The 26,643-nt window shown below is 42.4% G+C and overlaps 1 protein-coding gene across 2 annotated transcripts in view; it reads right to left on the reverse strand.

Annotated features, from left to right (window-relative positions):
* Positions 1-8,273: 8,273 nt before the first annotated feature.
* Positions 8,274-26,643, reverse strand: part of ASXL3 (ASXL transcriptional regulator 3) — a 62,868-nt gene continuing 44,498 nt past the window's right edge. For both annotated transcript variants that reach the window (XM_077352494.1, XM_077352496.1), the window contains 3 exons: positions 26,079-26,184; positions 20,558-22,487; positions 8,274-17,873 (listed from right to left, as the gene is read on the reverse strand). In XM_077352494.1, the coding sequence (XP_077208609.1) occupies positions 14,220-17,873; positions 20,558-22,487; positions 26,079-26,184 (5,690 nt within the window). In that variant the 3' untranslated portion in view covers positions 8,274-14,219. The remainder of the gene's footprint in view (positions 17,874-20,557; positions 22,488-26,078; positions 26,185-26,643) is intronic.

Raw genomic sequence — 26,643 nt, forward strand, 5'->3', positions numbered from 1 at the left:
CTCCTGTATTAGAATGCTAGCAAACTTTTTTCCCCTGTAACTATCAACAAAATGCAGCACTGGAAACTGAAATGGCATCTCTACTGTACAGATGCCTCTACAGCACAGATTTGACTCCTGATTTCCTGAGGAAAAAACATGAACACTGTGTTGTGAAGTGTTCAAACTCCTTCCAACTTACTTGGGCAAATCAACATCTAATACAGAAAACAATCAACCAGGGATTCTCAACCGGGCCTCCCCAGAGCCCCCATACTTCATAAGAGATTGCCAGAGATTTTTTGGTACCTGGGAGTGGGTGAAGCCTCCTTTCACACCCTCCCCTTAGTGTCATGCACAGCCTGGCCTGTCAGGTAGCAAAGCCATGGCTTCTGTTAGGTGGTGACACTGTGGCAGGAGGGAGGAAGGAAGCTGGGACACTCTATAAGTCAGTAAGCTTCCAGTGGGCAGGAAGGGAGGCTCGGCTTCCCCCATTTCCTCCTGTGTAGTTTTATTATATAAGGCAGAATTATATAAGGGGAAAGCTGAGGACAAGCCCTTTGGACTGACTTGGAATGATGCAATGGAGATTTTGAAACTAACTTGTCCAAAGGGAACATTGTTCATGGCTCAGGGTACAAGTGTAGCAGCACTGCAACCTGAGTGTAACAATTTGGGGGTGTGGCAGGGAGGTGTGGCCAGTTGACATCACCATTGGCCTGGTTCCGAGGCTTGTTGAAGCTTGTAAAAGATTTCAGGAGCTCCTTCATGGTCAAAGGGTTGAAAAAGGCTGCAATTTCTGCACTGGGAGCTTTGCAGCCCTGGCTCCTGTGCAGGAGCACAAATCCAGGGTGGATGAGGTGCACCAGGCTAAATACTCCCCATGGAGGAGCAGGAAGAGGCAGGGCAACCTGCCCTGGCTCAGACATCAGCCTGCAGCCAAAGCGAAGCCTCCAATGTGGAAATGGTCATAGACTACCTAATGAACTAAGGTGGTTTTTGTGTGTGAGGATTCCTCAAACCTGAACTATGGGTTTTCATATGGGAAGGGACCTGCTTCAGGCCTGATTTCCTTTTAAAAGTGAAGATTGTAATCTGACCTCCCCCTTTTCCCTTTAGCCATGCATTGACTCAGATTCAGGCATGCTTGGGGCTTTGTGAGGACTCAGCTGCCTGAATTGGAATGGGATCATGGGTAGTACCTTCTTCAAATAAAGCAATGAATAAATATGCAACTGGGTCATTAATTAATAAAATACTTTGCTAATGTAGAAGGTGAAATCTGTAAACCGCCCGTGGCGCCACGGGCGCCACGGACTAAATAAGACAGTAAGGGGTTCTGGGGCGGGATGTGTCCGGGATGAGGAAGGGTCCAGATTGGACCCTTCCTCATGACAGACAATCGGAGGGACCAATCGGCAGGCACAAAGCGCCTGCCGATTGGTCCCTCTGATTCCCAGCCCCAGCAACTGCGAGCCACGCGCAGCACGGCTCGCAGTTGCTCCTTTGCCGCCAGCCTGAAGCGTCGAGAGGCACGAAGCGCCTCTCGCCGCGTCAGGCCTCCACCAGAGAAAGACGATAATGAGGGAGCCCCCGGGAGAAGAGAGAGAGAGAGCCTTGGGTGGGGGGTGGGCCGGCCAGCCTTCTCCCGGCCGGCGGAGCGGCCTCGCAGCATCGTAGACGGGAGCACCCGTCAGGAGCCGCCGGCAGCCTCCTCTAACAGGTAGCCTTCCGCCCCTCGCCTGCCCCCGTCTGCTAGCGCCCATTGTCTTCTTTATACAATGGGCTTTTTTACTAGTCACTTATAATGTGAGAAAGGAACTAGATCAGCGGTTCTCAATCTCTGTAACACTGCTACCCCAATGGCAGGGGTGGTGGGGGCAGCGGGAGCCTGTTCACAGGGATGGGTGCAATGGCGCATGCACGTGCACACAATTTTCAAGGTGGTGTGGAGGTGACAGCAGCCTGGGGGGAGCGAGGCGCCCTTGTCGGGCCCTCGGGAGGTGAGGAGGCACCAGCAGAAGCCCCTGCAGGAGGTCTCAGGCAGTGGCAGTTCATCCTTCTCAGGCAGGCTCACCATCAACAAACAGAGCCTGCTGGTGCTCTTCGAGAGCAGCCTCAGCAGCTTCGCACCGCCCCAGTCCCCAGCACTGCCACAGAGCCCTCTGCGTGTCCCACCACAGGGGGCGGCCATTCTCACTCTTCCGCCACCTACTCGTGCCCAGAGCCCCACTTCTCCCACAAGCAGCTGTTGTGGCTGCACCTTCTGTTGTCCGCCTGCCACTGCTCCCTGCTGCCACCACCCACCTCCACCCGCCACAGTCACCCGCCACCGCCACGGCAGCCACCAACCTGGTGACCCTCCAGAAGGGTCCAGGCGACCCCAATTTGGGTCCCAACCCCAAGGTTGAGAACTACTGAACTAGCGTTATGGCTAGAAATCAGTAGTAGTTATAATTGCAGGAAAATTGTTATCATCTTGTTTCATTACAAGAACATAAAATGGATTGCCAATCCAAAAATAATAAGCAGGAAAAAAGGGATGTGAAATTTAAGAGGCCTTTTCTAAGACAGCCAAAAATAGTGACAGGATAATTGCAAGAGATGTGAAAGCAATAAAAATAATACAGTTTTCTGTATGTGGCTGCTCACAAAACTACCCCCCAAGTCTTTACTGTCTCACCTCTGACTCAAAGAGGTGTCTGTTTCTCATTATTAGAAGACTTGCTATATATTATTACTGTAGACTGAATGTGTGCTTCAGTTCCTAAGTGAGGCATATTATGCTACACTGTCATTATTTCTTCCACACAGATCCTCAACAGAAGAAATAGACAAAGCAGACTGACAAGTAGGATCTTGCATTTCTTCAGCTGAGAGTTAGTATTACAAACTGAATGCAGAAATGTCTCAAAGGATGCTTTTACACAGTGTCTAGCCTCAAGCTTCCAAAGGCCCTTGGGATTTTCCAATCCAGCTGAATAATGCAACTAGAAACGACAGTTTGTGATGCAATGACTACAAGGCTTTTGTAGGAACCAGAAGGCATGAAGGTCCATGGATGATTAAAAAACGACATGACCTTGCCTCTCTTTGATCAGTGACAGTGGTTTTGGATAACCAGGAGGAGTCACATACTCACTCCCGCTCTCCCTTTTCACATGATTAGGGGGCATGCAGGGCAGTTGTGTGTACCAGGGTCTTGAGGTTCTGGAGCTTATGGAACCGAAGGAGTGATCGTGTGTTCTGAAGGTATGCTGCTCATGTAAGTAAGCCAGTTTACATTATCCAGTAAACTAATGGAACTGACACAAAGGGTGGGCGGTCTGTAAACGGAGCTGTCGTTACTGGAATCAGGCTCAGCTCAGTCCGGAGACTATATGTGTGTTGTATGGTTGGAATTCATGGCTCTCTCCACCGAGCTATTTCAGCACAGGCTTCCAGTAAACACGTAAACTGTGGCTTACAGATGTGGAACTTTCCAATACAGAAATGTTTTCCTGAAGTATTTTGCAAGACATTGCTGAGGAAAATCAGGTAGAATTTCTGGTTTGCGTAGAACAGATGCTGAGATGCCCCAAGATTTTAAACCAATGTAGCATAGCCAAGCAAACACCTTTAAAAAAATGAAAGATAATGCCAGCTTTTCTGATGCACCTAATCTCATGCCACTCTGTCAGCCTGGGAAAGACACCACCTCCCAGCATCTCATTCTCCTTGTTGGGATGTTAACCATGCCTCATACTGGGGAGGGGACATGTTATAAAACCTGTTGTTTAAACTGTCAGAAGATAGATGGTGCCTCCCTTGCTGTCAAGCTGCAACACTAGTGTTCTCATCTCTCCGTCCTCTTTCCTTTAGAGGTAAAGGTAGGGATGGGGGGGGGGGGTTCCACAATGCTGTTAGTTTATTATACCTTATATTTTTGTGTCCATTTTAATGGGGATTTTAACTGGACATCTGTAACCCATCATGAGCCAGCTCGGGAGTGATAGGTAACAAATGTAATAATAATAATAATAATAATAATAATAATAATAATAATAATAATAATAATAATAATAATAATAATAATATGCACAAAATTCGCAAAACAAAGTTCGAGTCCTGTGGCACCTTTACGGCCAACAATTTTATTCAAATTATAAGCTTTTGTGTGCATGCACACTCCTTCAGCTACTGTGCCACAAAATACTATGTACAAAAGCTCATTGCTTGAATAACACTTTGTTGGTCTTAAAGGTGCCACTGGACTTGAACTTTGTTCTGCTGCTTCAGACCGACATGGCTACCCACCTGAATCCCAGTTCACAAAAGTTTGTACTCACTTTTGGTGGCTAGATACAAATACATTTTCTGAACGGGTGCATGTTTCAGCGGGGGGGGGGGGGTTATGGCTTTCTGTTTGTGTCTCTTGAGCTTAATGTGTTCTCTCTCTTTATGTGTTCTCTTTAAACCTTGATTTAAAAGAGCAAAACCAGAATTCGAAGGCTGCCAGTTCAGCCCTTCTGAGGTGGGGACTGAAGGGGGGAGGCCTAAAATGCTCATTACTCTGTAAGAAATTGTGCCTCTCCCTATAAACAGGCAAAGCTGCCAGGAGGTGAAGGAGGCGGGTCCAAGCCCAGGGCCATTGGCTGCTTCCATTCTTGAATCTTCCTGTTTCACTGATGGGACCCTTTCGCAAAGACCAGGCTTTGCTCCTGTCCCATAGCACAAACCATCTGTGGTTTTCCCCATTTGAAATGTTATGATGATGGGAAAACTGAAAGTGATTGTGTTTTCTCTCCTGTGTAGCTCTTAAAGGCAAAAGAACTTCTATGGGCATGAAGTTGGTAATCTGATGGATCCCTCCTTGGAAGGGAAGAATGGCTACTGTCACTCATGCCTTTCTGTCTTCCAGGACCCAATATCCTATTGCAAAAAGCTAGTTAGGTGATTTCAGCTGCTGAAACGTGCCCCAACAGAAGTGAAGAGGCAAGAACATGTGCAGCCTACTTTGCAGCAGTACTGGCTGCCACTTAGATGCTTGGCTTAAATCAAGATGCTAGCCTTAATTATTCAACCCCTTTATCATCTGCCTCTTTGTATGAACTGCCCCACAAATAAAGATTCTTAAGGGCATTTAAAGGTTATATCTGAGGCTGAGAGAATTTCTTTAAAGTCTTAAAAAAAATTATGATTCTCAGCATGTCCCCATCTACATATATTTAAATCTGTAGGTCAGATCATGGTCATTTAGAGAGAAGGGGCCTTTTCCTACCAGTTTGGAAAACTGCAGGCTTCAGAACCCCCCCCCCCCAATCTTTTCTGCAAATGGGAGGGGGATTTACAGTGCTGCTACCTGGCGGGCAGGCAAGGCTGGCAAAAGGGGAGCAGGGCAAGCTGCCACCCCATTACTGAGATGGCAACACTGTGCCTCCAAAGGGGGGGGGATGAGAAGGGAGTTTCACAGCTGCCTCCCCATCACTGAGGCATGGATGCTAGAGGTGAGCAGGGTAGGAGGCATGAAAGCCTTGGGAACTGTCATGACCACCTCCACCCCCCAAAGGAGGGCAGGCAGGCAAGCAGCAGGAAGGGAAGAGTGGACAAGGAAATGGGGCACACATTCATCCATTTCTGCCACTGCCTCAGAAGTTTCCCATGGAAAAACATAGGAAATGAGGGCTGTCACCTTCTTTTCCATCCCTGCCTCCAGCACCTCAATGGCTAGTTTAAGCCAGGCTGATGGAGCAGAACTGTTGGAATCGGGGGAGGGGATGCATTGGGTAAACAGCAACCACATGGGGAGTAAGCAGCGACCATAATGGGGAGGGGATATGTAGCATTAGCAGGGACCTCATGGAGTAGCTGTAGCCTCCAGATGGGAAGGATGGTGGGTGAATTTCCTCCAGGCCAGGCTGGGTTCCGGAGATGCTTGGCAGGGAGATCATCTGGGCATGAAATTTTGGTCACTGTGGGTGGGCAGGTAGTTGTGAGTTCCTGCAGGGGGTTGGACTAGATGACCCTGGGGGCCCCTTCCAACTCTATGATTCTAAGCCTGCACATGGTGAGTGGAGGCACATGGCGAGTGCTGGGTGCTAGCAGCTTGGGCTGGGTTGGCAGCCAGGTGGCTGAAGGCTCTGTCCCAACTCAAACACCACCAGCGCTCAGCACCTGTTTCCCCAAGCAGGACTTCTTTTCCTGCTGTAAGTGGAATCAACAGAGTAGGTAGTATGGAGGAATATTAGGGCGGAGAGAGGAGGAGGAGGGGCAGAGAGGCAATTTCTCCGTAACTTTCTCATGGGTCCGCATTTATTTTTTTAATAATTGCCCTTGTTTTAATATGGGTAAACATGTTTACATACATGTGGGTACAGAACCTGTAAGATTTCAAAAGCCAATGTGCAAAACTCCAAGTTTTAAACGTCACCCATTCAAAGACGTTTCTTGACATTTTCCAGTTTTGACATAAGATCGTATATGGGAACCATTTGGGAGTAGCGGTATAGAAGTTGAAATATAAATAAACTTAATGAACACAATGAATGGTTATGATGAAGCCCAGCAATCCCCATTGCTAGATTTTGATGAAGCATAAGGCATCTATGACACAAATGCATCAGAGTAAGTCATGGTTGCAATCACTGGGCCATAGTCATCACCACAGTTATCTGGTAAATACTCCAAATTAGCTTTATGATCTCTTATGCCTGGGATTAGTCTTCATAGAAATACAGGCAGGCTGAATTTGGTCACCTGCCAATAACAGGAGACAAGTGTACCTCCACTGGCAAAATCATGCCAACCAACTTGTAGACACACACATTTTATTCTCATTAGAAGCATGTGTAAGACTCATTTACTGTTCAGAGCTTTTCACACATCTTATCTTCTTGTAACCCTCACAACACAACGGCAAGCTGGTATCATTACTGCCATACTACAGAAGGTGGTGCAACAGGCTGAAAAACAGTGTCTTGCCTAATGAAGTTTAGTGTGTTTGTGACAGAGGTGATGTGTGGAGATCTCCCAAATCACAGCACACTCTTTTAATCATTATACTATGCTAGCTCTCTCATATCTACAGAAATGGGGTGTTTCACTTTCCTACTGAAAGTTCTGTATCCAAACTTAGTCTATATTTGGGCCGATGTCTTATAGCAGGAACCAGTCTGGAGTAACCTTTGAGAACACATAGAAAGAGTGGCCTGTAACATACAAACATCAAGTTCAGGGGTTCCCAACACCTATGGAATTCTGGCACAGCGGGGTGGGCACACGCATGCAATGGCTGCTGCAAGGGGGTGGGCCAGCAGCACAATGGCTGCCACACCTTGCATTCAGTCATATAATGAAGATCCTTGTTTTGGGTTGGCAGCTGCTACCAAAGCAATATTCCCAAAAATTTGCAGAGCCAATCAAATCTCCAATGACCAATAAGAAACCTTGCTGGGCAAAAGACATACCTGGCCCCACCCGTTTTCTTAAACTACATGTCAGGCACCAGGAAAGGTGCCAGCAGGTGCCATGGAACCCATGTTGGTGACCCTGGTCCTAGTTATTAATATTATATTTACATCATTTTGGTTTAGCAGCAATATTTTCCATGTCCAATGAAATCAGCTTATTTTCATATCGCACATTACAAAAAAGAGGGGGGGGGGAAACAAACATGTATTTTTGGTTTTATTTTCGTCAGAATATTTTAATATTGAAGCCCAAATTGTTATTTTCAAGGGCCTGGGAGGATAGAGAGCAAACAAGTAGACAGAACAAATCTTGGTTTATAGTTATGTGATCATCAGTCAAGTTTGTATGCAACACATGGTTTTGTTTAAAAACAAAAACAAAAATGAACAGCACCATTGATGAAAGCATGATCCCTGAATTCTAAACCAAACACTGTCTCTTCAAAAAAATAGTTTAACCCTTTTTTCCACTCGGTCACATTTAGTCAGGTAATAAAAGCAAGCATAACAGTAAACCGTAGTAATGCCAATGAAATCAACAGTTCCCCCTTCTGAGAATTTAAAGAACTTGTCCTATGGGAATAATTTTTCTTCTTTGGTAGAGGACTGAAGGGAGATCTTATTTCTCTACATGTGGATGCAAAATATCTATGCATGGCAAGGATACCCCAACCCACATGAATGTCTATTCCTCATGCAAGTTAGATATGGGTTGATTTCACATTGCTCTTATCCTGGGCAGGAGAAATGCTACCCTAAAAAGGCATTGAATGGCTAGTGTCAAAGAGATGTAAACATTCAAAATACTGACAAATTAAAAAAAATAATAACATGTACAAAACCCGGTACCGAAAATGTCAATCGATTTAGGTTTTTGAAAAGCAGAAAAAAAGTTTTACAGCAGTACAAGAGAATTATGGCAACAAAGTAAAGCACTTTTGTAACATTCATCAACAGTACAAATACAACAAAGTATTCTACAGGCTAAATTATCTTTTAACTATCAAATATAGTACAAAGTGAAATATGTGCTATAAAAGAAGCAGCTCCTTTAAATTAGACTAAAAATACTATTTTGTTGGTTTTACAAGGACAAAGCATGGTGACTGAAGACAACAGGATTTTGCCCCCTTCGATTCAGAAGCATTTAGCTACACAGGTCCATGATAATCCACTGAACAGTATTGTTGGCATTTCCTCCACGAGTGTACATAACTGCTGCTGTCACATGGAATCAGCCATTCAGTGTCTAATACATGGCCTCTCATGTGTTAGCTAAGATGATCCTGCTAGGTGGTGATTCTGAGTTCTTGTCAAGTGTTTATCCTGGGTCTTCACCATACTATGCAAAACCAGAGGCTATAACAACTTCTCTTAAATTGTGCGCATGTTTGTAAGGGCTGCAGCATAAGGTAATCTCACTTTAAAAACTGCATTATAAAGCACCATATGCACCAGTTTAGAAACTGAGCAAGAAATTTCAAGGTCCTGAAAGCAGAATTCAATCATTCACCCTGACAACACATACCACTTAAAAAAAGAAATCTCTAGTACAAATGAAATACATTTTGCTTTATGGCTCAACCTTCCCCCCCCCCCCCAAAAAAAAAATCATGCACTACATCATAGCAGGTATATGGAATACAAAATGGGGAGTGCCCAGTTCACCAAATCTTTACACAGTTCCAATAAAAGTACTAGGGAATTTCAGTTTAGAAAAATTATGTAATGCACATAACAAATACCCCAATATCGTGTACAGATCTCAGACATGATTTTAACAAAATAGAGAAATGGAAGAACATAGGGACGCCTTTTAATTTCTCCTTGAAAAAGTGCTGAAATTAAGATTGAATAATTATGGATATTTAAAAAATACATATATATTATTCTGTATGGATGTGTATATGATGAAGACATCTGCACCTGTTCATTTCCCCACCATCTGTTACTGAGAGGAAGAAGAAAAGCTAGGACAGTCTGTACCTTATCCTAAGGTCCTGTATCCCTTATCAGCAGTCTCCTTTCTGATATATCACAGGTAAATCAGAGTAGATTCATAACTCTTACGTATTTATATGTCCCAGCTAGTGAGGCATAACAAGAATTGAACAGCAGGTTTTTACTGCATTGTCCTATGAATGAAACCCCAAGTGCAGCACAAGAAGAAAGGGCAACAGGAATCTACTTATCCTCTTCTCCTGTGCTCTAAGTTAGAAAGATAGTGGAGGATTTTGTTAGGCCTTAATGATCTCATCAAAGGCCAATTCTGACTGGCTATGTGTGATGCTACCATACCAACATATTTACTACAGGATTCTTGATTGGCTAGAATGAATTAGCACACAGACCCTTTCTGGTTAAAAAAGAGAGAGATACTACCAAATCAGTCATGGAAAACCGGACTATATGCAGGTATAAAAACTGTGCATGACTGAGAGGTACAGTCCTCCCCCAGCAACATTTGCATGAAATATCAAACATCACAAAAATTTGGCTCAGCCCTAGCTTACACTCTGGACTCAAATTTTATTCTGTCACTGAAGCTAGCTATCCTGCAATTAAACACTCATTTAAAGAGCTGTAAGAATCTACGAAGAGGACTCATGGAAAAACACTTCTGCATCTCCAGAACGGGAAAAACTACATCTTGTCATTTTTTTTTCTAATTGTGGAGGATGGAAGCTTTTACAATTCCCCTCATCAAATGTTAACTTGCTAATGCAAGCAGACCCACTCACGTAAGCCAATATTTGCAGAGTTTAGCTGGTCATACTAGCTTTCATCAGCTCTTAGCATCCAAATAAATGAGACAAGCTTTTCCATTATAATGGCTATGCTTTATACAATTCTCTCACATTTTCCCTTACCAAAGGATATTGTTTCATATGACTTCAACCTAAACAAGCCTTAGGACCTCCACATTCTTTCAAATAACATTACAATTATTTGTTACATGAATGGCTCCATGCGTTCTCTTTTTTAAAAGCCCGCTATCCTGAGAAAAGAATATATGTACAGATGTATGAGAAATATACAGAATGAATACTTGGAAAAGCTGCAGATATTCCCCAACACACATGCATGGTGACATGGACTCTTAAGCTGCATTACCCCCTTTGCCCTCTTTCCGTACATAAACCTAGCAAACCCAATGTCATAAACTGTACGGTCATGGCTGAATTCAGTGACATAGGGACTGAAGAGTGGACAAGAATGAGAGAATAATAATGCAGTGCTGACTGTCAACAAAATACCTATTATCATCTGTGTGGACAGTTTTCAGAAATTACTAGTGCTGCCTTCAGCTGTTTCCAAATAGAAAGCCAAAATAAATTCTTGGTGCAACATAAGAAAACAGTGGCTTGAATTCCACTAGGGAGAAGCTTGGACAAACATAGAATAACACATAGCTCCATATGTCCAATGACCATTTTAAAGGACACCCAATCCTATGCTAAATAAAGCAACAGCAATCATTCCACCTTACACATGCACACACATGCACACACACACATATCATGAATACAGAGAACTTCTAGTCAGTCACATCTTTAGGACTAAGCTAAATTGTGATGACTGTTTAAACCTGGATCAGCTCCAATCCTGTGTTTATAAAAAGCACATGTGTGCACACAGGCTTAATTTGCAATAAACACATTGCACATGTAGAGGGTGCTAAATACTCCCTCTACCTGCTGATATATCCCCAGAGCCAGTTTCTCCATGCATTTCTCTCCTGGCCAAGTTCTGATAACACTAGTGGAAACTACTGCAAGAAAGGTGCTGGGTGGAGAGAAGATAAAAGGGGGTACAGCAAAAGTGGAGGAAGGTTCAGGACTCTTCACCCGCATATTACTTTTGCTGTTAAAAATCAGAACCCAACCCAAGTTTCTACATGCTTACTTCACAGCTTACCTAAATTTAAACACACAAATCAACTACCACTCCTTTCTAGTCTGTCCCTCATTCAAATAATTAAGAGAGAACAATTAAAAGTAATTCAAATGCTATACCAACCATAACACAGAAACCCTGTTCATGTGTTACACTGAACACACATACATCCTGCTTGGATATGTGTACGTCTGTTTGGAAGAAAGAGCTAATGTCGTCAGCTTTATAAAACCAGGAACCAGTACCTTGTTAGATATGAATTTTGTACCACACATTTAGAAGTACATTAATTAACTGTAACATGAGAATTACTCAACCCGCACACAAAGATTTATCAAGTGTATACTATACAGGGATTGTACACGTGTTCAGTGTAACTTTTGAATTTGGTGAGATAAATGGTATCATCTGGAGAAAGCCAAGCATGTCAAAATTCTATTTAAATCAATGAGACTTGCTCCCCAACCATATGTAAGTTTATTTGGAGGTACATTTCAGTTCAGTGGCTCTTACTCTCAAGTAAGAATGCATAAGCAGCCTTAAGTGCTTAGCTTCCTCTGGATTGGGTCCAAATCTCTGTACTATGTTTTTGGAGTCAATAAATGATACATTCCTAAAACAGGTAGAAGATGTTATTCTAACTCTGAATTGGTCACTGTGGTTATTTTTTTAAAAAAGAAAATACTCTGACCCCATCAGATATAATCCTGGCTCCAGGGCAGGCAGGAATTTAACTGGAACTGGGATTTCATCATCCACTGCATATATTCACAACAGAATTCTAATTTAAGTTGCTCTTAAGTTCAACTAAATATGCAAGCACATGTGTGTTTAACAATGGCTCCCTTTAGCCATTTACTTACACATTACAAAAACATGTTTTTGATTTTTTTTTAAACCTCTCTTCAAGGATAACTGAAAGTGCTGAAAATCTGCAAGTTAATTCTCTCTGAGTGCTTTTAAATTACAATAGACCATTGCCTCTTAGTGCCTGCCTTGATGTGACAATTGTGTGCAATATACTATGCAGAGTGACCAAACTGAGGCTCTCCAGATATCTATGGACTACAATTCCCATGAGCCCCTGCCATGCTGGCAGGGGCTCATGGGAATTCTAGTCCACAGACATCTGGAGAGCCTCAGTTTGGCCATCCCTGCTAGGGTATCAAGACAATCTGTCTTATAATGAAAACAAAACAGAAAGTCAAACCACAGGACCACTGGCTACAGGAATGTGAGCGCTACATATTTCACCTCATTAAACAAAAAGTAAAGGAAACAGACTTCATGGAATGGCAGATCTTATATTAAATATGGTCCCACAAGAACACAAATATGACTTCTAGAACAGCAGAACCTCACTAGCATGTACATGCCTGAACCGTTTATGAGTTACTGATTTAATAATAAACAAATTCAATATATCACCATGTATTATTAAAACATTGAACCAAAATAATGTTGCACAATTTGTTTCAGATAGTAAAATATTCGAGGTTTCAGTGCAGCACTTTTCCATTATAAATCTTTCATGAGAGATAGGTAGAAATTGCCAATTTTGTGCATGGATTGCCAGGCATGAAGTCTGTAAGGTTCTACTGTGGGGGTAGGAAATAATGTATTTCTCCCATGTTTACTTCACAGTGGTGTTAAATTCATGACAGCATGTGAGTAGCTTTCATTCTACTTTGTGTGTTCTCCTTGGAAGGAGAAAATGATTTTTAAGATAACCAAGTCGCTGCTCTAATCAAACCCCATATTTTTATGCCTTGGCAACATCCTTATTAGTAGAAAATGAACCCTCTATTGCCACAGCTCTTCTCCAATATTTTGGTGGTTTATATCTCTTGAATATCAGCATAAACCACTACTAGAGTCAATACTGAGCATTAAAAGATGCAGTATCCCTTTAAAATCTCTTCATCCCTCTAACAGTCCCACAAATACTTGTAGGGTAACTTTTCTAAAAAAAACAAAGAGGTGTTTACTAAGTATCTTAAAATGTAAACATAGTTAAAAGAACAATGAAGTACATGTGATTTTTTTGTTTGCTGTTTTGGCTCTACACTGAGTTCGAATCAAATGATATCACTGCTAAGAACATGCTTGTTTACGTAATATGGTCCATATATGTATATATGAATAGCACCACTCAGGGCAAAATGTATAGGTGAGGTCTGGGAAAGATAAATGGGTTAATACATTATAAGAGCAGAAGTTATCATCCTTCCCCATCCCCAAACTTTTCAAATCATGCAAATTACAATTTGATATAGGTAATCCTCTATAGCTGGCTTAATTAAAATCTCCAATATAACAGCCTGTCATAATGCAGCTAAGCTCCTGATATCAGGTTGTCAAACTGTTTCATTCCTTCTTGCTGCCTATAGGTCAAACATGGACAGCAATCATAATTACAGCTGCTACTGAATGGCAGTACTCATAATGGTCCACTAGTGACAGCAGTATACCATTCTTCCTATTCAATCTCTTCATCCCTGGTAAGATTCTCCTGCATTCCTGCACTATTCCATGCAAAGAAATCTGGAGATAATGAAACTGGTAATTCTTTCAAGGAAGACAGTGGTTATCTTTTATAAACAGGGAACACAATATTCTGCACTTGGTGCTCATAAATAGAAATGAAAATGCAATTTTACACTTAAACACAGCAAGAAAGCTGAAAGGTTTTTAACCCTTGGGGGCACATTTCTAAAGGGGGCTCTTAGTTCCAGGGAACATCATGCAAGCAGAAACAATGCAATTCTAAACAAAGCTTCCCCAGAAATATCTTGTATCCAGATACAAAATGGCCTGAAATATTCCAGTTGCTCCTCCATTTTTTCGGTGTTCTCTCCCATGGGAACAAGGGATCCTGCATCTCTGCTTTAGATTCTACCGAACAACTAAACAAGCGACACACAGTTTTGAAGGGCCTATGCAGTCATCATGGCAGAAGGCTCCGCAGCCTTTACACACTATCATGGCTTTCAGCCTGCAAGAGCATTTCAGTTCCAGCTCATCTGCACTGCTGCTGTCAGCAAATTTCTGAACCGGAATTGGAGTGTTCTGAATAGAGAGGCTTGAGGCTGTGTTTGAACTACTTCCTAAAATTCCAATTGATTTTTCAATTGCAGAGGCTGCCCTTTTGAAGCTTGTGCTACCAAAGTGGATAGTCGGATAATTTCCACAGAGCTGTTGCTGCTGCTGCTGCTGCTGCTGAGTCTGTATTTTCTGAGCCGTTAATTGGGGGAAAGGCTTCTGGGGCTCAGGAAGTAAATAAGACGGGAAGTCGGCATTTTTCAATGCAAAGGCTTTCAACTGTTCTTTTACTTCGTTCTGATCATAAGAAGCTTGTTTAATGCCCAGCTCACAGCTGCTGCTTAGACCTTCGTCAAAAGAAACGGGTTCAGTTTTTATATTGCTACAGACGCTGGCCGGCTGAGGCCAACTAAGTCTTTTAGTGGTTTCCATAGTAACTGTCAGTTGTTTGTGATTCGATGGAGCTTCTGCATTGGGGAGAGGAGGGGGTGGAGGAGGGGGCAGTGGGGGAGGAGGGGGTGGAGGGGGTGGTAGAGGTGGAGGGGGATGGACTAATGATTTATTCTGCAGAGTCTGTGAGGCACTAGAAATGTCATCACCTTCCTTAATTTGAATGTTAGTGGAAAAAACACTCCCCAGCCTCAGCTGGTGAGCTGGGGAAATGTTGGCCTCTCCCAACCCCTTCTGGTCTAGCTGCCTGCTAAAAGCAAAGGCACTGCAGCCAGATGGTGCTTTTAGCGTTGCCTGCATCAATGCAGCTGTGGGAACAGGCCCTCTTGCAGCCATGGGTAGTGGGTAGAAGTGCTGCCTGTGTGAGGTACCAGCTTCTGCAGAAAAGCTGCCATTTTTGTCCACATTGAATAGGTTCTGTTGGAAACTGCATGAGGGCAACGGCCTCTTCTGCTGCTTTATCTCTGGGCTGTGGGAGATTCTGCTTTGAATGGGATGCTTGTTTGGCCACTCTTGCTTAAACAGCTGGCCATGCCCAAGTTGGTTCATGCCGGCACTGATTACACAAGGACCCACTTTAACGTCGGTCTCCATGGTTGGCTTCCCAGGCTCACATTTCACTTCCCCCACTGGCCTGGCCATCCTCTTTTTAGGATGGTTTTCACGCTTCCTGATTTGCAGTGGGGCTATACTGGCTGCTGTAAAACTTCTGCCATCTGTGTTTGGAGAACTGGCAGGATTTTCAGCCACGTTTCTCTCAGATGTCACTGATTTACATACAGAGGTAGTTTGTAAAGGCAAGGGAACCCTGTTAATTTCTAGCTTGGCTCCTAACCTGGGCTGTGGTAATACTTTCTCCAACGGCAGGTTGCCTTGTAGTAACTGTGTCACCAGAGGATTGTTGGCTTCTACTGATGACAAACGACAGCTCGAACTGCCAGCACTTGTAACTCTTTTCAGTGTTTCTGTGGTCAGTGACAAAGAGTTCTCCATGGAATCTGTAACCACTACCTTGGAGCTTTGGGTTGGCTGTGCACTGGTGACCATTTCTGCTGCTTGAAGAGGCATTTCTGGTCTTGCAAAATCTTCAGTGTCCATCCTAAAGCATTTGTCAGATTCATTTGCTTCTGCTTTAACAGGCAAGGCCATGCTGGTCACAACGTTCCTCGAATGTACAAAACTTGCAGGCTCTGTTTTGACATTTTTAATGCAGTTTTGCTCAGTGTATTCCTTATGTTTATTTGGGTTAAGATGGCTAATCAGAGACTGGTCAGTATTCATTGCCTCCTCGTCATTCCAGCAGATTCTGCTGCTGTTATAGGGGTTGGAACAGACAGGATCTGCTTCACTTTTGAAAGCCAAAGAACCTTGTAATTGTTCAGAAAAGACTTGGCTTGGAGGAATAGCCTCAAGGCATTTATCTTGAGGAGCTAGAGGCACTTCTCGAAGACTGGTACATGCCGCTTGCAAATGTTTGCTGTCTTGCTTGGTGGTGTTAAAGCCAGAGCTGTGGTCCAGATTTTCATTAGTCAAAAGCTCTGGCCTGCTGATTACAGACACTTGAGGACATGCTATATTTTGTAAGGCAGTTTCTGTCCTGTTAGGCCGGCTGTGCATATCTGTGTTGATTTCTGAGTTTTCAGAGGAAGTCCCCAGGGACAAATTTGAGTTCATTGTTGTTGTTGTGTGATCAACGATGACTTTACAAGGAATGGATCTATTCATGGGTGCTTGTGCATAACTTACTGAGGATTTGCCAGACATATCTATTCGATTTCTCATTCCAGAATTTCTGTCTACAGCCTCCGCAATCAGTTTGGCAGAGCTCTCATAAGAACTTATTGTCATCATGTTACCAGCAAATACTGAAATGGAAGTCCTGACACCAGAATCTGCTGCTGGAAGTGCTTCACTGCAGTGTGAAGTCGCCCTAACAGAGGAGCTACTTGACAAAGTACTTGGATCACTGCATCCTGGTATACCTATCTTATCAGAAGAGTATCTCTTTGTTGATCCCACTGGAGGAATGAGAACAGAGCTGCCACCCAGAGGATTTGGCAAATTATTTGCAATGGATGAAGTTGGCACAGTGGTATATTGACTGGACATGGCAATGTTTGCATTGCTGCTTGCTATTGGCAATCTTTTTTCTTCCATGGAATTTGACAGAACTGTATTATCTATTGCAGCTGGCACAGTGGGGCTCTCAACACGTTTTGGCATGGCGGTAATGCATGGAGTGTCACTTCCTTGGAGGGATTTCAGCATGCTTATATTGCAAGCCTTTGAGTCTGTGCTTTCAATGGACATTAGAACAGAGGACTTTTCAATGGAACCTGCAAAAGGAAGTTCCTTAATTGCTCCCGACATAACAGTGCTACACACAGACATGGGGACTGAGGTTTTATTGTACAGCACTGACACACTGTTACTTTCTGCAGAGGTAGATGAAAGAATTTTCTCACACAAATGAGACATAGGTATATTTTCTTCAGAACTGTGTTCAGAGTTGTCAGTACTAGTTTCTGAAACAGTACTGGCATTCAATGACTGCTGCAACAGAGCGGTAGTTTCACGAAGGTGAGCAGACTTGTTGCTAGGAGACCTGCAGTTAGGATTAACTATGATTACACCAGTAGAACCTTCAATCTTTGTTTCAGAAGAGGCAGAGATCTCTAAGACTGATGGACTTTCCTTTGACGCATGTTGAGACTTGGTTTCTTTGTTACTCTGGAGTAAGTGGGCTCTTGCTTGGTGCTTTGCAAATAATTTGGCCTTGGTCTGTTCCTTGATGTGTGCCAAAGTTCTAGTCTTCCCGCCTTCACAGGGGCTCCCTAAGCCGCCAGAAACAATGCTTGCAGCTGCTGCAACCGCTGCAGCAGCGGCTGCCTCCCTCTGAGCTCTCGCTTGCTGGGCTCTTGCTTTGATATCGGCAAGTGTTCTGGCCCCAGTGTTCCTCCCGCTACTGACTGATGTGCTTGGTGAAGCCCTAGGTTCTGGTTTGGTAACAGGCTGGCTCTTGATAATAAAAGGCGGACCAATTTTTGAAAGCTGGATCTGAAAAGGAAAAAGTGAATCTCATTAAAGAATTATACATAATGAATTCCTTTAATATCTCATGAAAGGTTTCACAGCATGTGGAAATTCTTCCCCAGCAATTCTGAGGAAAAGGCTGAATATTACATATCCTTTAATAACTATTGTCCATCACAAGCCCATTGTGCCCTTTATGCAACATATAATATTTATGTAAGTTCTTGGCAAAGTTTTTGCAACCCTATATTGAGGGGCTTTCCGCACCAGGATCTTTGTAGCAAATTGGTTGCTGAATGAAAAATCGCCATTTAAAATAGTGGAATTCATCGTTATGCATACCTGCCTTTGTAGTGGAATCCAGTTGCGTTTTGTAGTGTTTCCCACAGGCTTCCGGTCTCGGCAGAAATCGCTAGAAAGGAAGCGCTCTTGCCAAGCTCGTCCCGCCCCTGGCCGTCAAGCAGCCAATGGGCAGCCGTTAGCATGCTCCCAAACAGCCCATTTCCCTTTAAGAAAGTTAAAAAAAAAAACAGACCCATTGCAACGAATCTGTGTTGATTCGCTGCAACGGAGAGACCCATCCAGCTGCCTGGTGTGTTTGAGCTGTCATTTCATCGTTGCCACGCTCCCTCCGAGTGAAAAAAAAAATCCCCCCCCCCTCTCACGGGCCCGATTTTTGGCTGAATGAATGTGTAAAAAATAAAGGGAAAATACATCAGCAAACGGGCTTTTCTGTTCTTTGTGCTTAGTGACTGAAGGGGAGGGACTGAAGCCGGGGAAGCCTCTAAACAGAAAGAGGCTCGCTGGTGCGTTTATCCCCGTTCGCTCGGAGAAAAAAAAATGGCGATCGCTTCGCCGGAAGATCAGAGGAGAGAGCCAGGGGGAGGGACTTTGTAGAAACCACAACAATGTTAACGCACAGGTCTTTTTCGCTAGTGTTGCAGATTGGTTGCAGGAGTGTATTGCTTTCCGGAGGGTGAATCCACTTTTGGGGATTTCCCTGAAAGCGCTACAAGGAAGTGCTTTTTGCAGATCGGTTTCAGGTGTGTGGCAGATTGTCAACGACGTTGTGCATAACGGCAAATCAGTAGCGTTTTCAATTGGCAACCATTGTGCGATTTTGAAGGTGTGCGAAAAGCCCCTGAGTGTATCTTGTTCTGATGTAGTCTATGTGATTTTTAACCATATAATTTAATTAAATATACATTGGTTCTTGGCAAGTTCACTACCTTACTGTCCTAGGGGAATAATTCCACCTACTATCACTCACATCTGAACCAAGGAAAAGTCACTGGAGTTCATTTTAAACCTATAGTCACATTCTATACTATTGCAGAGTTGCTTATCCAGGCATGTGACCCCCCCCCCCAAAAGCTCCTTATTCATGGCTACTGAGTGTGTCTGGTTAACTCTTATAGGGTGTGGAGTGGTGCCTTTCCAAAAATAATGCATCTTAGAATTTAGTAACATTAATGTTATCAAAGTGTGTTAAACTTTTAATACTGCAGTGGAAACAATTTGTTTTCATGGGCAGATCTCTAAGGATAGTAGAGGGAAAATTCCTATAACAGCACTCTCCACAAGTTTTATTGCCCTATTTCTGAAGAAAATATGGTTTCCTATTAAAATATTGCCTCTGATGGCGCAGGGTGGTAGGGCAGCCAACATACTGTCTGAAGCTCTGCCCATGAGGTTGGGAGTTCAATCCCAGCAGCCTGCTCAAGGTTGACTCAGCCTTCCCATCCTTCCGAGGTCGGTAAAATGAGTACCCAGCTTGCTAGGGGATAAAACGGTAATGACTGGGGAAGGGAATGGCAAACCACCCTGTATTGAATCTGCCAAGAAAACGCTAGATGGCATCACCCCAAGGGTCAGACATTACTCTGTGTGTACAGGAGATACCTTTAACTTTTATTAAAATATTGCTGGAGTATTATGCTGGCAATACTCTCATTGACCATTTATGCACTGGGAATTTCACTGCCCCAGCTCTCATGCAGGAGTACAAATCGGGGGCAGATGAGGCGCACCAGGCCAAAGGTGGGTGCAGGAAGAGGTGGGACAACCTGCCACGACTAAAACTCCAGCCTGCAGTCTGGCAAACCTCCAGTGCATAAACGGTCATTGGTAGCTTGCAATGAAATTAACATCATTCTCTCTATGCTATCAGCTGTTAGCTTTGGCTTTCATAGAATCATAGAATCATAGAGTTGGAAGGGGCCATACAGGCCATCTAGTCCAACCCCCTGCTCAATGCAGGATTAGCCCTAAGCATCCTAAAGCATTCAAGAAAAATGTGTATCCAACCTTTGCTTGAAGACTGCCAGTGAGGGGGAGCTCACCACCTCCTTAGGCAGCCTATTCCACTGCTGAACTACTCTGACTGTGAAATTTTTTTTCCTGATATCTAGCCTATATCGTTGTACTTGAAGTTTAAACCCATTACTGCGTGTCCTCTTCTCTGCAGCCAACAGAAACAGCATCCTGCCCTCCTCCAAGTGACAATCTTTCAAATACTTAAAGAGGGCTATCATGTCCCCTCTCAACCTCCTTTTCTCATTAGAAACCAGCAGAAGAAAGGCTTCATTCTCTAGAACTACTTGTTGTTTTTAATTTTTAAAATTTTCATCTTGTTTGAGTTACTCTGGAATAAGTTGATTAATATTTGTGTGTCAGTACATCCCCCCCCCCCCACTCCATCATTTTACCTTAAGAGGTGGGACTCTGGGCTCTTCTCTTGGTGGTTGCTCTTTCTCAGATGAATTTGTTGATGCATTACGATGAGATTGTTCATCTTCAATTCTTGCTCGCTTCTCTTTGCAGATTCCAAAACTATGATGTTCAGCAGTCTTCCTCTTTGGGATCTCCAGGTCTCTATTTTCACCTTTTACTTCAGGTGCCTTTGTGGGATCTGAGGACTTTGAAGAATAGGAACCTTCAAATCGACCCTGTGCTGCTCCTTGCAGTTTATGAGACTTACTTCTGCCCACTTCTGAGAACACCAATTTTTCTGATGAGGTATATAGTTTATCATGTGGTTTAGGTGGAAGAGATTCAGTATTTTTGCTCCCTGCCACTTCTGTTAGGACAGATACCTCTAGCTGAGAGATGGTACCTTTCTTTTCAGTTCTCTGTTGAGCACTAGGGTTTCTCATTTTTATCACCTCTGGAGAAGAATGTTCTGAAGCAGAAGAACTAAAAGTTTTTTCTATTTCAGCATGTGGTCTACACGGTTGATTAACAAAATTTCTATGAGACTGGGATTCTTCTATTGTTGAAGCTTCAGGCATGGCAGCTTTCACTGTTTCAGGTATGCCATGGAGCTGTTTTTGGTGTGATGTAACACACTCCTCTTGAGAAGCATTAGGAATGGCAGAGGCTTCTTCTTTCAGTGGTGACATAGATTCTTCAGACAAACATGGAGATTTTCTCTGCTGCAGAATAAATCTTTCACTCATTGGGGAACTGGAAAGTGGAGACGTTTCTGAAGGTAGTGGCAAACTGCTGGAATGAGATGTTTCAGAAGCTAAAAGAACAGAAGACACTGAAGAGGTTTCAGATGTTAAAGGCAAATCAGACATTGGTGATGTTTCTGACGGTAAAGGTAAATTAGAAACTGGTGATGCTTCTGAAGTCAAAGGCAAATTTGATATATTAGATGCTTCTGATGTTACAGGTGAGGCTGGCATTGGAGATACTTCAGATACTAAAGATGTATGTACACTATCACTCAAAGGTTTTTGCTGACTATCGTTTTCAGTGCAAGAAATATCTGATGAGCAAGCTGTTTCAAGAGATGCTGGAGTGCAAGCCTCCTCTGAAGTAGACTGGGTATCACCTCCTGGAGATGCAATACTAACACATGGTTCTTCTGGGCTTCCAGAAGAAAATGAAGTTTCAGAAATACAAGCATTTTCAGATGACTGCTCTTCAGGGTCACTCTGCAGCTCCATATGAACAGCAACACTTCCACCAGTGAACAAGGAACCATTGAGGACAGGGGAATATTTTCCATGGAGACTTATCTCTTTTATAGACTCCATGTCCTTTTCTTCCATATTACTGAGAGAATGTGTAGATGAAGCAGACTGTGAAGGTGACATACTGTTTTCCAACTGGTCAGTCATGACTGCCATTTGTTCTTGGGAATAGTCTAATTTCTCTTCTACTTTAATTTCATCATGAGCCAATACATCTACCACATCATTCATCACAACACAGGATTCAGAATTCTCTTCAAGTGACAAAGTTTCTGTTTCTTCATTTGAGCCCACTGGACTGACTGGTTGTTCATTATTCACATGTCCTGTTTTATGGTTCTCCTCTTGACATTCACATATACTTGTCTCAACCTCCTCAGCAATCTCCTCCTGAATAAGAGACTCCTCAGGTATCAAAATGTCTTCTGCTTCTGTCAGCACGTCTTTGGCTGGAACATGTTCCATGTTGCAAATGGACTGACAGAAACCGGTATCTGGCAATGGTGATAGCTGATTATTTCTCTCTTTATGATCTTCAAAAACAGCCTCTTTTGAAGAACCAGGCAGATCTGAAGATTCACAGAGTGAATTATCTTCATCTTCATTATTGTTCTGTGCAGATGTAAGCTTCATAGATTCTTCTATTGACATTCCAAGCCTAAAGAGAAATCACACATGATTAAACTATGAAGTTGTCATGAACTCTTCAAATAACTACTTACATTTCAGAAATTTCACTGCTTACTGGAAAAGTATAAGCTTTGGATGAAGCTGAAGAACTAAAGATGGATAATGCAGATATATAATCTTTTTATCTACAAACAGGTATCTTCAAAAAGGTAAGAAGCTTTACTCCCAACTGTTTATACCAACTCAAAAAAAGTTTATAATGGCTGGAAATACTTGGAAGTACATGATATTTTATACTAAGCTGATGTTTTTAAACTGATACTAAGTGGGGATCATTAGTGTTTTAAGGATTTGCAGGGCCCATAGCACCAGAGCCAGTTTAGGGATTCGTGGGGCCCTAGCAGAGTACAATTGCAGTGAGAGCAGCAAGACTGGGGGTGGAAGGGCCCCCCCACAGGAGAAAGGGGTGGCCATCCAAGTGTTCTTAAAGAGGGAAATGGGGGAGAAGAGAGAGCCTATGGCCCTGACCCATGGGGGGAAGGCACCACATGGGGCCCCTGGAAGAGCAGGGCCCATATCATGTGCTACATGTGCTCCATGGATAAACCTACTCTGGTGGGGATTAATGCAATTGGCTTTAGAAATCTGAAGGTAAAAGTGCAGTTCGGTTACTTCTGTGATGTCATGTCATAGACCGTTTATGCACTGGAGATTTCATGCCCGGCTGCAGGCTGGAGTTTTAGTCGTGGCAGGTTGTCCCACCTCTTCCTGCACCCACATGGAGTAGCATTTGGCCTGGTGCACCTCATCCACCCCTGATTTGTGCTCCTGCATGGGAGCTGGGGCAGTGAAGTTCCCAGTGCATAAACGGTCATAGTGGATTGAGACAGAAAAATGAGGATGACTCAAAAGCCTGTAGAATGCATTTAGCTAAAGTTTATCTTTTTCAATTTTCTAATTTTCTTATGGCAAACTGACAAAACTACTACTGCTATCATCTCAGTTTACCTCATCCACATCTCCATGACCACAACAGTTACATTAAAATGTCATACAGAATAAGTGTTTACATTTGGTGGTATGAAAGGGCTAGAGATGATCTGATAGCTTATAGAACATTTTTTAAAATATTTAAATGTCACAAAATTTGTTAAACAAAGGAAGAGGTACTATAAGGCTCAGTTCCCTTCCTCCAGAGTAATCACTGCATAGCCACGCAGCTAGTGAGGGTCATACAAACTAAAAAAACAAGCCTTGTCACACCAGACAGCAGATTTGATCTTTACAACGCTTAAAATAGCTTTTCTGTTGGTAAAAAAGCGGGATTCCCCTTTGACCACACCCCAAGAAACTAAGCTGAACTAACAGGGCTTGAATGGACAAAAGCCATGTGGGAAAAGGGATGTAGAAATGAGAGAAATCTGTTGAGACTGAGTGAAAAAAGAAGTCTGGATCCCACCCAGTATCTGAAAGTGAAACAATAATAGTCATTGACCACCTTATGTTAGAAATGATGTTTAGCAGATATTTACGAAGCCTCCAGTTATGAATCTAAGAAACAACAAATTACATGATCAGTGTGGATCTTCTGATGGGAGACCCTGAAATAATCTAAACTGAGGAAAAGAAATTACAAGCTTTACCATTACAAAATCATGAATTTACATTCCCTGACAAACAACACCAATATTTAAATTCCATAAAATCCAGAAATACCCACAATTTTAATTTGTGAAATTAATAACAATAATTTTTGCTTGCAGTATTCATATATTAAAAACTGATTTATCAAATGTAAAAGAAGATATATGCCAAAGTAAAAATGCACAGGACAATTCCTCAAGTTGTGTTATCATTCAATTGACATCTGAAAATTTCCCCCCAAAACTGCTACAAATCCGCATTTCACACATACCCTGACTTAATTCTAATTCCACCCAGAAAGTCTTAGAGTAGTCAAACCATTCCTTTGTGGAGCTGAAAATAATGTCAGCCATTTTAGAAGTGTTTCTCCATGTGCATTCACCACAGAAATAAACCAGAAGATACCTGACTTCTTCATGCAAGTTTTTAAAAATCAAGCATAGCCCTATGTTAATGGCCAGACTATACTGGAGAGCTACAGATTAGAATCTTTACATGCAATGTGCAGCAATCCTGTGGAAGCAGTAAATTCTAAAATGAGAACACAAGAAAGTGTACGGGTGGGAAGAACAGAACCCTCTCCCTTCACTACTCATCCCACACATTCTGTCCCACAAGGTCATCTTTCCTCTAGCTAGGTTCCCATGCAAAAATTAGCCAGCTGGCAAAAAAGCAGATGGAGAAGAGAAAGCTGAAGAAGAAAGAAAGGTCCAGTTACATCACCCTACTGTCCTTTTTGTGCTTTAAATTATATCAAACCATCACTCCCTGTACATGCAATCAAGAAAGACCTGCATTTAAGGAAAATGCTGACGTGCTGGTGTTTTATCCACTATCTGTAATAACAGAGATGCTGCTAGTACTGTAAATTATCTGCAATTACCTCTATCCTTCCACATTTATCGCCAACAGCTTATCTAGAGACCTAGAAATGACACTTCATTGCCCATAAATTTAACACTTAGATAAGACAAACAGGATAAAGACTTGATAAAGGAGTAGTCAGAATGGGAGAAAGCTATCACTACTAGCACACAAAAATTGGCTCCAGTGGGCTAAAGCAAGCTTTAACAAGTGTGGGGCCTTAAAGCAAAGTTTGTACAAGTAGAAGAAAATAACCAAGAAGGCCAATGACAGATGAAATGGGGAAAAACTATTAAAACTATTGCCATATCCATACAACATTATTAAATTGCAGGATTTAATTGAAAGACAAAATTATATGGTATTAGGGATGACTAAAGGTAAAGGTAAAGGTATCCCCTGTGCAAGCACCGAGTCATGTCTGACCCTTGGGGTGACGCCCTCTAGCGTTTTCTTGGCAGACTCAATACGGGGTGGTTTGCCAGTGCCTTCCCCAGTCATCACCGTTTACCCCCCAGCAAGCTGGGTACTCATTTTACCGACCTCGGAAGGATGGAAGGCTGAGTCAACCTTGAGCCGGCTGCTGGGATTGAACTCCCAACCTCATGGGCAGACAGATTCAGACAGCATATCGCTGCCTTACCACTCTGCGCCACGAGAGGGATGACTATACACCTAAAAATCATGAGTTAATTAAGAAGACATGACTTTAGCACTTCATGGTTTTAGCTATTGCCACTGGATCTGTTAATATCTATCATAATATTAAATGATATTGTTGTTATTATTAGTGTGTCATTAGAACCAGGATATTTACACTTTATGGATTGCACTGATGATACATGATATATCTTTCAGTAAAAGTTCATAAGAAATTCATATTGAAATCTAAGAAAATCCCTATATCTTTTAAAATCTATTTTTATCTTGCCCTTCCTCCAAGAATCTCAAGATGGTGTAGATGGTTTTCCTCTCCTGTTTTATCTTTTGGCAATAATGTTGACATTGTACTTGAATTGTTTGTATAATAAATGCATTAAAAAGAAATTATATGTTAATTTACATTTGAGGCTCCTGTTATTAAAACACTAAATTTTATGTTGATACTCACTTTTCTCCATAAAATCTTTCAAAGAACTTCTCTTTCCAGGGTTCTGTTTTCTTTTCTTTTTCAATCTCTTGCCTGATGCGCAACTGCATTTCAGGAGTAAATTCTCCTAAAAGATAAAAGCAGTAAGATTTTGATATAGGTACTCAAATATTATCTAAGGCTCTAACCTAACAATAGTTTCAATTCCAATTAGGCTGGAAGTATTTACAGAAGCACCATTGAAACAAACAAAGCTAGTGCAAAAATAATTATGAAGAATGTTGAGCCATAAGATTTGGGCAAATTTCAAAGATTCTAGCACACCAATCCAAATGTTTCCAAATATTTATAGAGCATCTTCTGCAATTTCTTCTTCAGGTCTTTGTGGTACACTAGATGAGGTTCTAGATGTAACATGAGTTTCAGAAGCAGCTTTTCAGGTATACAAGAGGATTGCAATAGGGTCATTCATTCTCAGAATTTCTCCATGTGGCCTGTTTTATATATTACATTTATATTCATTCACATATTGTTTAATTCTTCATCTGACACATTAACTATTATTTTAATGCAAAATATATCTGAG

This window comes from Paroedura picta, chromosome 9 (assembly GCF_049243985.1).
Source record: "Paroedura picta isolate Pp20150507F chromosome 9, Ppicta_v3.0, whole genome shotgun sequence".
NCBI classification, from domain to species: Eukaryota; Metazoa; Chordata; class Lepidosauria; order Squamata; family Gekkonidae; genus Paroedura; species Paroedura picta.